Source organism: Carcharhinus amblyrhynchos, chromosome 5 (genome assembly GCF_965287045.1).
Source record: "Carcharhinus amblyrhynchos chromosome 5, sCarAmb.v2.hapA, whole genome shotgun sequence".
NCBI classification, from domain to species: Eukaryota; Metazoa; Chordata; class Chondrichthyes; order Carcharhiniformes; family Carcharhinidae; genus Carcharhinus; species Carcharhinus amblyrhynchos.
The window spans coordinates 30853880-30866211 of NC_137328.1; the positions used below are offsets into that span (position 1 = coordinate 30853880).

Sequence of the window (12332 nt, forward strand, 5' to 3'; positions counted from 1 at the left end):
GGCGAGATTTCGGAGGATTGTGGATGTTGTTCCTTTATTCAAGAAAAGTAGAGATAGCCCTGGAAATTATAGACCAGTGAGTCTAGCCTCAGTGGTTGGTAAGTTGATGGAGAAGATCCTGACAGGCAGGATTTACGAACATTTGGAGAGGTATAATATGATTAAGAATAGTCAGCATGTCTTTGTCAAAGGCAGCTCATGCCTTACGAGCCTGATTGAATTTTTTGAAGATGTGACTAAACACTTAATGAAGGAAGAGCAGTAGATGTAATATATATGGAATTCAGCATGGCATTTGATAGGATGCCCCATGCAAGGCTTATTGAGAAAGTGAGGAGGCATGGGATCCAAGGGGACATTGCTTTGTGGATCCAGAACTGATTTGCCCACAGAAGGCAAAGAGTGGTTATAGATGGGTCATGGTGGCACAGTGGTTAGCACTGCTGCCTCACAGCGCCAGGGACCTGGGTTCAATTCCCAGCTTGGGTCACTGTCTGTGGAGTTTGCACATTTTCCTTGTGTCTCCGTGGCTTTCCTCTGGGTGCTCCGCTTTCCTCCCACAGTCCAAAGATGTGCTTGTTAGGTTGATTGGCCATGCTAAATTGACCCTAGATTCAGGGGGATTAGCAGGGTAAACATGTGGAGTTACAGGAATAGGGCCTGGGTGGGATTGTGGTCAGTGCAGACTCAATGGGCTGAATGGTCTCCTTGTGCACTGTAGGGATTCTATATTCTGCGTGGAGGTCGGTCACCAGTGGAGTGCCCCGGGGATCTGTTCTGGGACCCTTACTGTTTGTGATTTTTATAAATGACCTGGATGAGGAAGTGGAGGGATGGGTTGGTAAGTTTTCTGATGACACAAAGATTGGAGGTGTTATGGATAGTGTGGAGGGATGTCAGAAGTTGCAGCAAGACATTGATAAGATGCAAGGCTGGGCAGAGAAATGGCAGGTGGAATTCAATGCAGATAAGTGTGAAGTGGTTCATTTTGGCAGGTCAAATAGGATGGCAGAATATAATATTAATGGTAGGACTCTTGGCAGTGAGGAAGATCAGAATGATCTTGGGGTCTGAGTTCATAGGACGCTTAAAGCAGCTATGCAGGTTGAAGCTGTGGTTGAGAAGGTGTAATGTGTACTGGCCTTCATCAATCGAGGAATCGAGTTTAGGAGTCGAGAGATAATGTTGCAGCTGTATAGGACCCTGATCAGACCCCACTTGGAATACTGTGCTCAGCTCTGGTTGCCTTATTACAGGAAGGATGTGGAAGCCATAGAAAGGGTGCAGAGAAGATTTACAAGGATGTTGCCTGGATTGGGGAGCATGCTTTATGAGGACAGGTTGAGGGTGTTCAGCCTTTTCTCCTTGGAGAGATGAAGGATGAGAGGTGACCTGATAGAGGTGTATAAGATGTTGAGAGGTATTGATCGAGTGGATAGTCAGAGACTTTTTCCCAGGGTTGAAATGGTTGCCACAAGAGGACACAGGTTTAAGGTGGGGAGTAGGTACAGAGGAGATGTCAGGGTATGTTTTTCACTCAAAGTGGTGGGTGCGTGGAATGGACTGCGAGCAACGGTGGTGGAGGTGGATTCGATAGGGTCTTTTAAGAGACTTTTAGATAAGTACATGGAACTTAGAGATTACTGGGCTTACCTATAACCCTCTATGTTACTGAGGCAGGGACATGTTTGGCACAACTTTGTGGGCTGAAGAGCCTGTATTGTGCTTTATTTTTTCTATGTTTCTATTTTTCTATTTGCAACTTACATTTCCACCTATTTTTGTGTCATCTGCAAATTTGGCTACAGTACATTCACTTCCTCCAAATCAGTGATATATATTTGTGGTCCCAGCACTGATCCCTATGGAACCCCACTGGTTATAGGTCTCCAACCTGAAAAAGAACCCTTTATCCTCACTCATTGCTTCCTGCCCATTAGCCAATTATCTATCCAAGCCAATTTACTTCCTCCAATACTATGGGCTGTTATCTTATGACCAAGGGTTCTTATCTTATGTAAGAGATTTTCAGTAAGAGGTTACTGATATACCTCAATGACAACCTAAGGACTTCTGCAGTATGAATGTCAAAGAGAGCTGATAACCCTTACCAATATGTCAGTGATAGCTCATAACAATACGAGCCATTTAAAATATTATCCTGTATCAATATGTTTATGAAAACAGCTAATCTGTATCAATATGATTCACTGAAATTTGAATATATAACCTTTATTCACTGAATAATTGTTCTTAGCACACTAAATTGAAGGCCACTTACATTAAACATTTCAAAGTTCCTAAATCCCCCCTCCTATGATTGAAATTAATTAAAATCTATTGATTAAAAGGGAAGTGGAAGCATGCATTCAGAATTTTGATGGATTGAATGGCCACCTTCAGTGCAGTAATGTCTCTTTGGTTTGGATTTTTATATTAGAATGGAAGCCATCATGATTAAAAATGGCTGATGGGAACTAATTCCCTTTGTCCTAGATTTTTATGGTCCCAGGATAAAGGTGAACCTGTACCAGCAATCCCACCTATGTCTACTCAACTTGTTAATTCTATGGAGTTGGGCTCATTTTAGTAGGAGATGTCTTTTATGGCACCTCAGAGGAGTTGGAAACATGGAGAAACCCTAGTGTGAAGCTAACAACCTTTTCATTACTAAGATCAAAAAGTTGTTGACAACTTTACATGTCATCACACGATATTGTATGATGATAAGTTAAATAAATTTTTAACACTATCTTTAATTATAGGGATAAAAAAGGTAAGCGACTATTACATTGACTAGTATTGTGCATGTGTTCAGAAGCGTTCGGGTATTTGATCCAGTCTATAAAGTATTTTTTTTGCATTCAACAGTGTTAAGATTAACATTTAACATGTTAGTTTCCCTTTGTCATTTAATTTTTTCTTTGATTGACTGCTCAGCCATCTGTTCAAACTTTGAAGAGTTGAAAAGATGACTGAGATATTTTTTAAACACATCAATGGTTTTAACATATCCAGCTCTGGAAATCTTATTGACACTGTTATGCAGTGGAATTCCATTATGAATACTTGTTTGAGATCCAAACCGACTAATAGATTTAGCTCAGCAGGGGATGTTGACATAGCTTTCAAGAGATGTGAGCTTTGTTTTGATTGAAAGTTTTATGAGAAATAAACATGTTTAAGGTTTTTGAGGATGTTTTTTAATGTCTGTTTGTTTTGACAGTTTTATAACCACTTAAGAAGAGTAAATTTTTTTTCATTTGAAGTTTGAATGCTTGTGCATTTGAGTGACAGTTTCATGAGCTCTTAAGGGAATTTAGTTTCTTGAAGAAATTTTGAAGGCTGTACTAAACGGTAGTAATAACAGACTTAAGAAAGGACACAGACCAGTGATATGTGGTGTCAGGTGTGTGGTGGATGCAGTTTAATGTAGAGAACTGTGATGGGATTCTTGAGTGAAGGAATAAGGGGGCAATTCAAACCAAAAGATATAATTTTAAATGAAACGTAGGAATGGACAAAAGTGGGAAAATAGGTAATAAATCTTAGAAGGTAGCAGGGCAAGTTGATTTGGCTGTTAAAAACATTGGCATCTAGTTCTTGGAAATGAATGGGGGGCAAGTTGGATATATTACAGTGGACAAATCTATGGATAATGGTGATCACAATGTAATTTTGGTTTACAGCAATTAAAGAAAGGGAAAAAAATCTCAAATGGAAAAGAATCGATTTCAGTGACTTGAGCAAAAACCTAACATAATTGAACTGGAAACAAAGATTGCCTTCAAGATCTGCTTTGTTCATGAACTGATTTTGTAGCCAGAGGTACTTCAGTCACAAATCAAGCTCCTTGAATGACAAAGGAAACACTGGTTAAAATATCACAGAAAAGGGAACTTTATGAGAATACAATAGAAAACCAGACAATAATCAGGGAGTGTAGATAGAAACTGAAAAAAGGCAGAGATAGCCAAGAAGGTATATGGGACAATTGCTTTCATCATTCATGGAAAGACTATAAGAGCAAGGAGGTAATGTTGGAATTATTTAGAGCATTGGTTAGACCACAGTTGGAGTACTGTCTGCAGTTCTGTTTGCCTCACTATATGAAGGGTGTGGTTGCACTAGAGAGAGTACGGAAGAGGTTCATCAGGAATGGAGCATTTAAAGTTAAAAGTTTATTTATTAGTCACAAATGAGGCTTACATTAACACTGCAGTGAAGTTACTGAGAAATTCCCCGAGTCGCCACAGTCCGTCACCTGTTTCAGCACATCTTTCAGAATGTGGGGGGAAACCGGAGCACCATGCAGACATGGGGAGAATGTGCAACCTCCACACAGACAATGACCCAAGCTGGGAATCGAATCAGGGTCCCTGACACTGTGAAACAGCAATGCTAACCACTGCTACCGTGCCACCCCATTTGAGCTATAAGGAGAGACTAGATAGGCTCAATAGTTTTCCTTAGAGCAGAGAAGGATAAGGGGGAGGGACGTGACTGAGGTGACTGCAGTGAGTAGGGAGCAGCTGCTTCCCTTGGTTGAAGGGTCAATCACAAGGGGGTGTAGTTTTAATGTAAGGGACAGGAGATTTAGAGGAGGTTTGAGAAAAAAACTTTTTCTTTCAGCCAGTAATGGGAATGTGGAATGCACTGCCTGCAAAAGTAATCGAGGCTGGAAATCTTACAACCTATGTCTACAGGATATAGATAGGCTGGAAAATTGGGCAGAGAAATGGCAGATGGAATTTAATCCAGATAAATGCGAAGTGATGCATTTTGGTAGATCTAATGTAGGGAGGAGCTATACAATAAATGGCAGAACCATCAGGAACACAGAGGGACCTGGGTGTGCAAGTCCACAGATCCTTAAAGGTGGCAGCACAGGTGGAGAGGGTGGTGAAGAAGGAGTATAGCACAGAACCATTGAACCCTACAGTGCAAAAAGAGGCCCTTCGGCCCATCAAGTCTGCACCAAACACAATCCCACCCAGGCACTTCCCCCATATCCCTACATATTATACCCACTATTCCCTCTAACCTATGCATCCCTGGACACTAAGGGGCAATTTCTTAGCGTAGCCAATCAACCTAACCATGCTTGCCTTTATTGGACAGGGTACAAAGAACGAAGAACAAAATCAGCCCGGGAAACAGGCCCTTCGGCGCAACGAGCCCGCGCCGCCATCTCAACACCACCAGTCCTCCTCTCCCCCCACGACCCCTGTCTAATGTTTTATGGCCATCCAGATTGAGGGAATCTGATTTAGGGACAATTTATTCCCGCCAATCAGCCTAACAGCACATCTTTGGGGTGTGGGAGGAAACCGGAGCACCCAGAGAAAACCCATGCAAGCACGGGGAGAATGCGCAAACTCCCACAGACACCGGCCCAAATCCATGTGTCTGCACAGCAATCAGCGATAGTCACTGAGCTGTCGTCTTGCCCAGTATCTTGTCCAGTTTAGGCACACACTAACGACATGAAGCACTAGGCCAATCCTGAACAACCAAGAGCAGCCCCAGTACAACCCATCACGTGTATGTCCCTCGTTGGACAACACGAGGTGGACTGACTTAAAACCTGTGAATGAAAAGAGAAAAACATTATTATCATACCATATCCATTTACATTACCAGGGAGGCCCCAATGCTAATGACCCTTATTTAAGGCAATCTCCTATATCCACCCATCTCCAACCCAGTCCTGCGCCTGTCTAAGTTACTCTTAAATGACTCTAGCGTGTTTGCCTCCACCACCTTACTTGGCAGAGCATTCCATACCCCCACTACCCTCTGTGTGAAAAACCTCCCTCTAATATCTGTGTTGTACCTCTCCTCCCTCACCTTAAGTCCATGGCGCCTTGTCCTACGTGTCTCTATCATAGGAAATAGCTTACCTCTGTTTACTCTATCTATACCCTTCATAATCTTATATACCTCTATTAGATCCCCCCTCAGTCGCCATCTTTCAAGGGAAAAGAGCCCCAATTTCTTCAATCTTTCCTCATACCCCAGTCCTTCCATACCAGGCAACATCCTGGTAAACCTCCTCTGCACTCTCTCCAGAGTCTCCACGTCCTTCTGGTAGTAAGGTGACCAGAACTGGACGCAGTACTCCAAATGCGGCCTAACCAATGTTCTGTACAACTGCAACATTAGATTCCAGCTCTTATATTCTATACCCCTTCCTATAAAGGCTAACATACCATAGGCTTTCTTCACCACACTCTCCACTTGCACTGCCACCTTCAGAGACTTGTGCACTTGCACCCCCAGGTCTCGCTGCAATTCTATACTCCTTACGGGCTCACCCTTTACCATATAACTCCCCCTTACATTATTCCAGCCAAAATGCATCACCTCACATTTATCCAGATTAAACTCCATTTGCCATGTATCTGCCCAATCAACCAGCCTATCAATATCCCGCTGTATTGCCAGGCACTGCTCCTCACTGCCCGCCAATCCAGCCATCTTGGTGTCATCAGCAAATTTGCTGATCACACCACCTATTCCCTTTTCCAAATCATTTATATACACTACAAAGAGAAGAGGTCCCAGTACTGAGCCCTGCGGCACCCCACTAGTGACAGACCTCCAGCTAGAAAAAGACTCCTCCATCCACTACTACTCTCTGACTCCTCTTTGCAAGGTATAGAGTATAAAAGTTGGCATATGATGTTACAGCTATATAGAACGTTGGTTAGGCCACATTTGGAATACTGCATCCAGTTCTGATCGCCTCACTACCAGAAGGACATGGAGGCTTTGGAGAGAGTACAGAAAAGGTTTACCAGGATGTTGCCTGGTATGGAGGGTCAAAGCTATGAGGAGAGATTGGGCAAACTGGGGTTGTTCTTCCTGGAAAGACAGAGGATGAGTGGTGGCCTAATAGAGGTGTATAAAATTATGAAGGGCATAGATAGGATGAACAGTGGGAAGCTTTCTCCCAGGTCGGAGGTGACGAACACAAGGGGTCACAAGTTCAAGGTTAAGGGGGCAAGGTTCAACACAGATGTCAGGGAGATGTATTTTACACAGAGGGTGGTGGGGGCCTGGGATGTGCTGCCAAGCAAGATGGTTGAGGCGGACACGCTGGGATCGTTTAAGACTTATCTAGATAGCCACATGAACAGACTGGGAATAGAGGGATACAAACGAATGGTATTGTTGGGTGCATGAGCGGTGCAGGCTTGGAGGGCCTAAGGGCCTGTTCCTGTACTGTATTTAAAAAATATTTGCATGAGTACTTGAAATATCATAATATTCAAGGAAATGGAAGAAGTGAAGGAAAATAAGATTCGTGTGCCTTTAGTGGCAGATATTGTTGGTACAGACTTGATGGGCTGAAGGGCTATTTCTGCACCGTATGACTCTATGATCCTATAACGGGAATTTTCGGCTGTTGGAGAATGGTGGGAATTGGACAGAAGTTGCAAAATGGCTCTATGCTGGCAGGATTTCCCTGCTGGATTGTCTCTATGCCTTGCCTATGACGTAATAGGATCCTGACTTTAGCGGGGAGAGGGTCACGCTCAGTACAAGGGACAGTGCCTGGGAGGCTTCTGGGGGGGGTGGTAGGTGTCGGGGTTTCCGTGTGCAGGCAGTGGTAATGAGCATGTCATTGATGGGAAGGGCATTATTAGTTGGGGGATTCTTTTTCTATTTTTATCAAGAGCCTACATGATGTCTTCACTTTTTTTTCAGAATGTCTAAAGATATGGTAGGAAAAGCCAGCAACGCAGGTAGCAGCTACACTCAGCTTTCCCTGCCTGAGTTGGCACTCTGAAAAAATAAACATAAAATTCTGACTGAAGTCCTTGAAAAGGTGAACAAGTATTGTAAAATTGAACCAAAAATATATTTTGTTAGCAGAGGAAAGTAAATGGAAAGTTAACTGAGTGCTATGACCTATTAGGGACAGAAAGGGAAATCACTTTTGGAGGCAGAGGGCATAACTGAATATTTTTTGAGTACTTTGCACAGCCTTCACAACAAAAATAAAGTTAATGGGTGGGATTTTCTGGTCAATCCTACCAACAGGATATTCTCTCTGCCCTCATGCAGCAAGACATTCAGACTTGGGCTGAAAAGTGGCAATTAATGTTTGTGCCACACAAGTTCCATGCAAAGACCATCTCCAACCAAAGAGAATTGAACCATCTCCCCTTGGTTTTTAAATGGTCTTATTATTGGGGAATCCTCCAACATCAATAGATTGGGGGTGTGGGGGTTGCCATTTATCAGACTTAAAAGGACCAACCACAAGAATACTGTGGCTACAAGATGAGGCTAAGCATTCTGCAGCCAGTAACCTACCTCGATTCATTTACAAGGTGTAAGTCAGGAGTGTTATGGAATACTTTCCACTCGCCTGGATGAGTGCAGCTGCATTAAGACTCAAAAGGCACAACAACATCCAGGACAAGGTAGCCCACTGGATTGACATCCCATCCATTACTTTAAACCCTCACTCCCTTGACAACCAGCGCATCATGGTTGCAGCATGCATACTAAAGGCATTGCAGTTACCTTATTATGGCTCCCTTATCATGATCCTTGAGGATATTATTACCAGTGAGAAACATCTCAAATACACACTAACACTTTTTGGTCATGATTAAACACTCCAACACTATCTGATACAGCCATCTTTAAAGGTCAATCCACCCGTGTATATAAAAATGCCTTTTCTCCAAGAGCAGATTTTTAAATCTATCTGTCAGCATGAAAATCTCACAGTTCATCTGTTGGTTTACTGGAAGACTTTCGAGCCCAAACATATTCAGTTGGGCAAACCTACAGTCCCTCTCTTGTGACCAGATTGTGATATCTTTGCATGAGAGACACACTGGTGCCCAAAAATATGTCGACATTCTACCACCTGCCCACCAAGGAATTGGAGCAGGCGAGAGGTAGACAACGGAATTGTCCGCTGACCTCGGGCGGGAATTTCTGATCTCACTTGAGTGGGGCTGTAAAATCACGCCCATGATTCAAATACTCAGTTGAACTGGTTTATTTTAGTTTTGGTTTAGATACAAATGGCCATTGTAATCACAATGATCACGATCTGGAATATATTTCTTGAAAGGGGAGTGGAAGCAGATGCAACAGAAACCTTACAGGGAATCAGATAAATACATGCACTCCTGCTCTTCTTGACTTGATAACAATTTAAAAATCTACATTTTTTGGCTGGTCAAGGCTTAGGGATGTTAAAGAATCCTTAGCACATGAGGCTTCAGTGCACATTTGATTTCAATTTAGCAAAGGAAGCCTATAACAACTGATAGCTCCCTAATTTATTTATATAATGGGCTTAATGTTCACTTTGGGCAGCTAGTCAGGAAAGACTGAATAATAGCATGACTCTCTATTGGGTTGGACATTTGTCTTTTTAATTTATTCATTAATGGAATGTAGGCATTGCTGGCTAGGTCAGCATTTATTGCTCATTCCTAATTAGCTTTAAGGGGAGGTGATGACATAATGCTATTGTCTCAGGGCTAATAATCTAGAGCCCAGAACAAAGCTTTGAGGACCCAGGTTCGAGTCCCACTGCAGATAATGAAGTTTGAATTCAATAAAAATCTGGCATTAAAAGTCTAATGATAAGCATGAAATCAGTGTAATTGTCGTAAAAATAAATCTGGTTCACTAATACCCTATCTATGTTAGGGATTGTGGGTTTTAGAAAGAAAATAATGTGATTTGCACATGTAGATTCAAATAAAAACATCACAGGTTTTATTGAAAGCTTTTCACTGCACTGCATCAATACTGAACACGCACATCAAATCATGTGATTAGCTCTTTAAGCAACCTATAATTCTTTTTAAATACATAACAGAAAGGAAATCTGTCATCCTTACCTGATCTGGCCTACATCTGATTCCAGATCCACAGCAATGTGGTTGATTTTAACACTGATTCAGCCAGCGATGCCCATATCGCATGAAAGAACAAACAAAAATTGGTGGTGATCTGCCCTCTTGAATGGTTGCAGTTCATGTGATATAAGAACACTCAAAATTAGGGTTAAACATTCTACTAATGTGATTCGCTAGCTACCAAAATCCACCCTTTTTACATTGGTTTTATGACCATAAAGTGGGTGCAATTAAGTTCTAATTTTTACTATCTTGTGCCTTTGTGGTCTTTCTCAAGTTGGACCATTTCTTCCGAACCAGTCAGGACCCCCAAGTGGATTCAATGAAAGATATGCAATATGCAGTGCATCAATGAACTCAATCATCATTGGCCAATGCACTGCAGCATGTCACTATTTAAACAATAATCAGTTCAATATTCCAAGGGGTATAAAAATCCTACATTGTTAGTCTTCTGAGTTGCTCAGAGAAATGTCACAGGAGATGCTTCCATTATTTAACAAAGCTCGACCTGACATATGTATTTAAATTGGTGAGTCATAGATCTTTCTATTTTAAATTTAAGAATGGGTTAACACTTGTGTAGGGGGATCCAGCTAAGATCATGCATAATGAGATCAATTATTTTACAGCTGACATTTGCATTTAAGCATGAAATTGAGATTTGGCTGTAAATTCAGCGGAGATAATGATGCGAACAATTCAGACAAACAATTAGGCAATTTGCAAATTGGAATGATGTCAGTTTTGTTCTGTTTTTTTCACTGCCAGGTTAATGAGATTTACCACGATAAATCATTGGGAGCTCACGTGAATGTAGTACTGGTGCGAATGATCATGCTGGGATATGCAAAGGTAAGACTAGGTCAAGGTTCACAGCCTGTTACATTATAAACATTTTTCATTCTAACAAGATACTGTAGAAATAGTCTAGAAAGAACTTGACAAATGAAAAAGTGAGAGCTGGTTCTGTCCCATTTTGAGATATCTTTACATTTCAAATTGGGATGTTGCCCACTCTTCACCTTTCCTCTGTGTGTTGTATTTATTTGCACATTATTTGGATATTAAAAAAAATGCCCAAAGAGCAAAATTTATGGGAGCTGGTAGCTATATTGACATGTTCTGTTCAGAACATAGTTAATGACTAATAAAAATATTCAATTAATTCACCCATCTAGCTTATTTGAAAAGATGCAAAATCACTGGTGGAAAGTGACTCCATCTTTTGCGAAGCCTCAATTGTAAAGTATCTAAGCAAAGAATGCTGCTTATAATTGTGGTACATTTTTACTCTTCAGCCAGAAGGAGGAAATATAGCTAGGCCATGACATTCAGACAGGCTGCTGTCCTGAGTTCTGACATCCTCCTTCTGTGGTTTGCTTATAAGGTACACATCTCTTTGTGGCTGATCATACAATGAATCTATCTGAGAAAAGAGCATCAAAACCTCTGTGAAGATCTTTCTTTTTCCAAGTCGATTGAGTTAAAATGGCAGGTTTTCTTGAATAATTGACCCAGGACGGCATGTGGCACAGTGTTAGCACTGCTGCCTCACAGTGCCAGGGACCCAGGTTCAATTCTGGCCTCAGGTGACAGTCTGTGTGGAGTTTGCACATCCTCCCCATGTCTGCTTGGGTTTCCTCCAGGTGGTCCAGTTTCCTTCCCACATTCCAAAGATATGCAGGTTAGGTTGATTGGCCACGCTAAGTTGCCCTTCAGTGTCAGGGGGATTAGGAGGGTAAATATGTGGGATTGCAGGAATAGGACCTGGGTGGGTGTATCTAGGCTCGATGGCCGAATGGTCTCTTTCTTCATAGAATCTCTACAGTACAGAAGGAGGCCATTTGGCCCATCGATTTTGTACTGACCACAATCCCATCCAGGCCCTTTTCCCGCAAAAATGTGACCTCATGCCATGATCAGGAAAAATCAGACCATTATACAAAAAAACCCATATTGACCAGTGACCTGCTGATTGGGATTTCCACTTCAACCAAATGATGGTCCACCATATTATGAATTTGAGTTGATGGAGGTTTTTATCCCACAGATGTATGTAATCAGTTACTTCTCCTAACTTTGAAAGATATGTCTCCATCCTGCCAACTTCCTTTCCACTGATATTGGCCACTTCAGTCTGCCAATGCCACTGAAGTGCTCGTACAGTTTGATGTTTGGTTCGTTGTTCTATGTGCCAATGTGTCTCTTATTTGATGCTCTCAGACTGTTGACCCACTCCCTGCCCTCTCTAAAACGCTGTCATTCAGTGATGATTGTATCCCATGGATCCTGTCCTGAGTGTTCCTCCTGGCGACTCAGTAAGCTGTGGAGACACAGGTGGCTCTTTGTCTGCAGTTTTGTTTTTCAATAGTGGTACAGGTGGTTGGCGTTTGTATTTTTCAATCTTGTGCATGATATACTAGTACTCGG

The 12332-nt window shown here is 42.0% G+C and overlaps 1 protein-coding gene across 1 annotated transcript in view; it reads left to right on the forward strand.

The window, feature by feature from the left end:
- Positions 1–12332, forward strand: part of LOC145342937 (A disintegrin and metalloproteinase with thrombospondin motifs 3-like) — a 286375-nt gene that overhangs the window by 177732 nt on the left and 96311 nt on the right. Inside the window, exon 6 of the mRNA XM_080188573.1 lies at positions 10671–10754. Within this exon, the coding sequence (XP_080044699.1) occupies positions 10671–10754 (84 nt within the window). The remainder of the gene's footprint in view (positions 1–10670; positions 10755–12332) is intronic.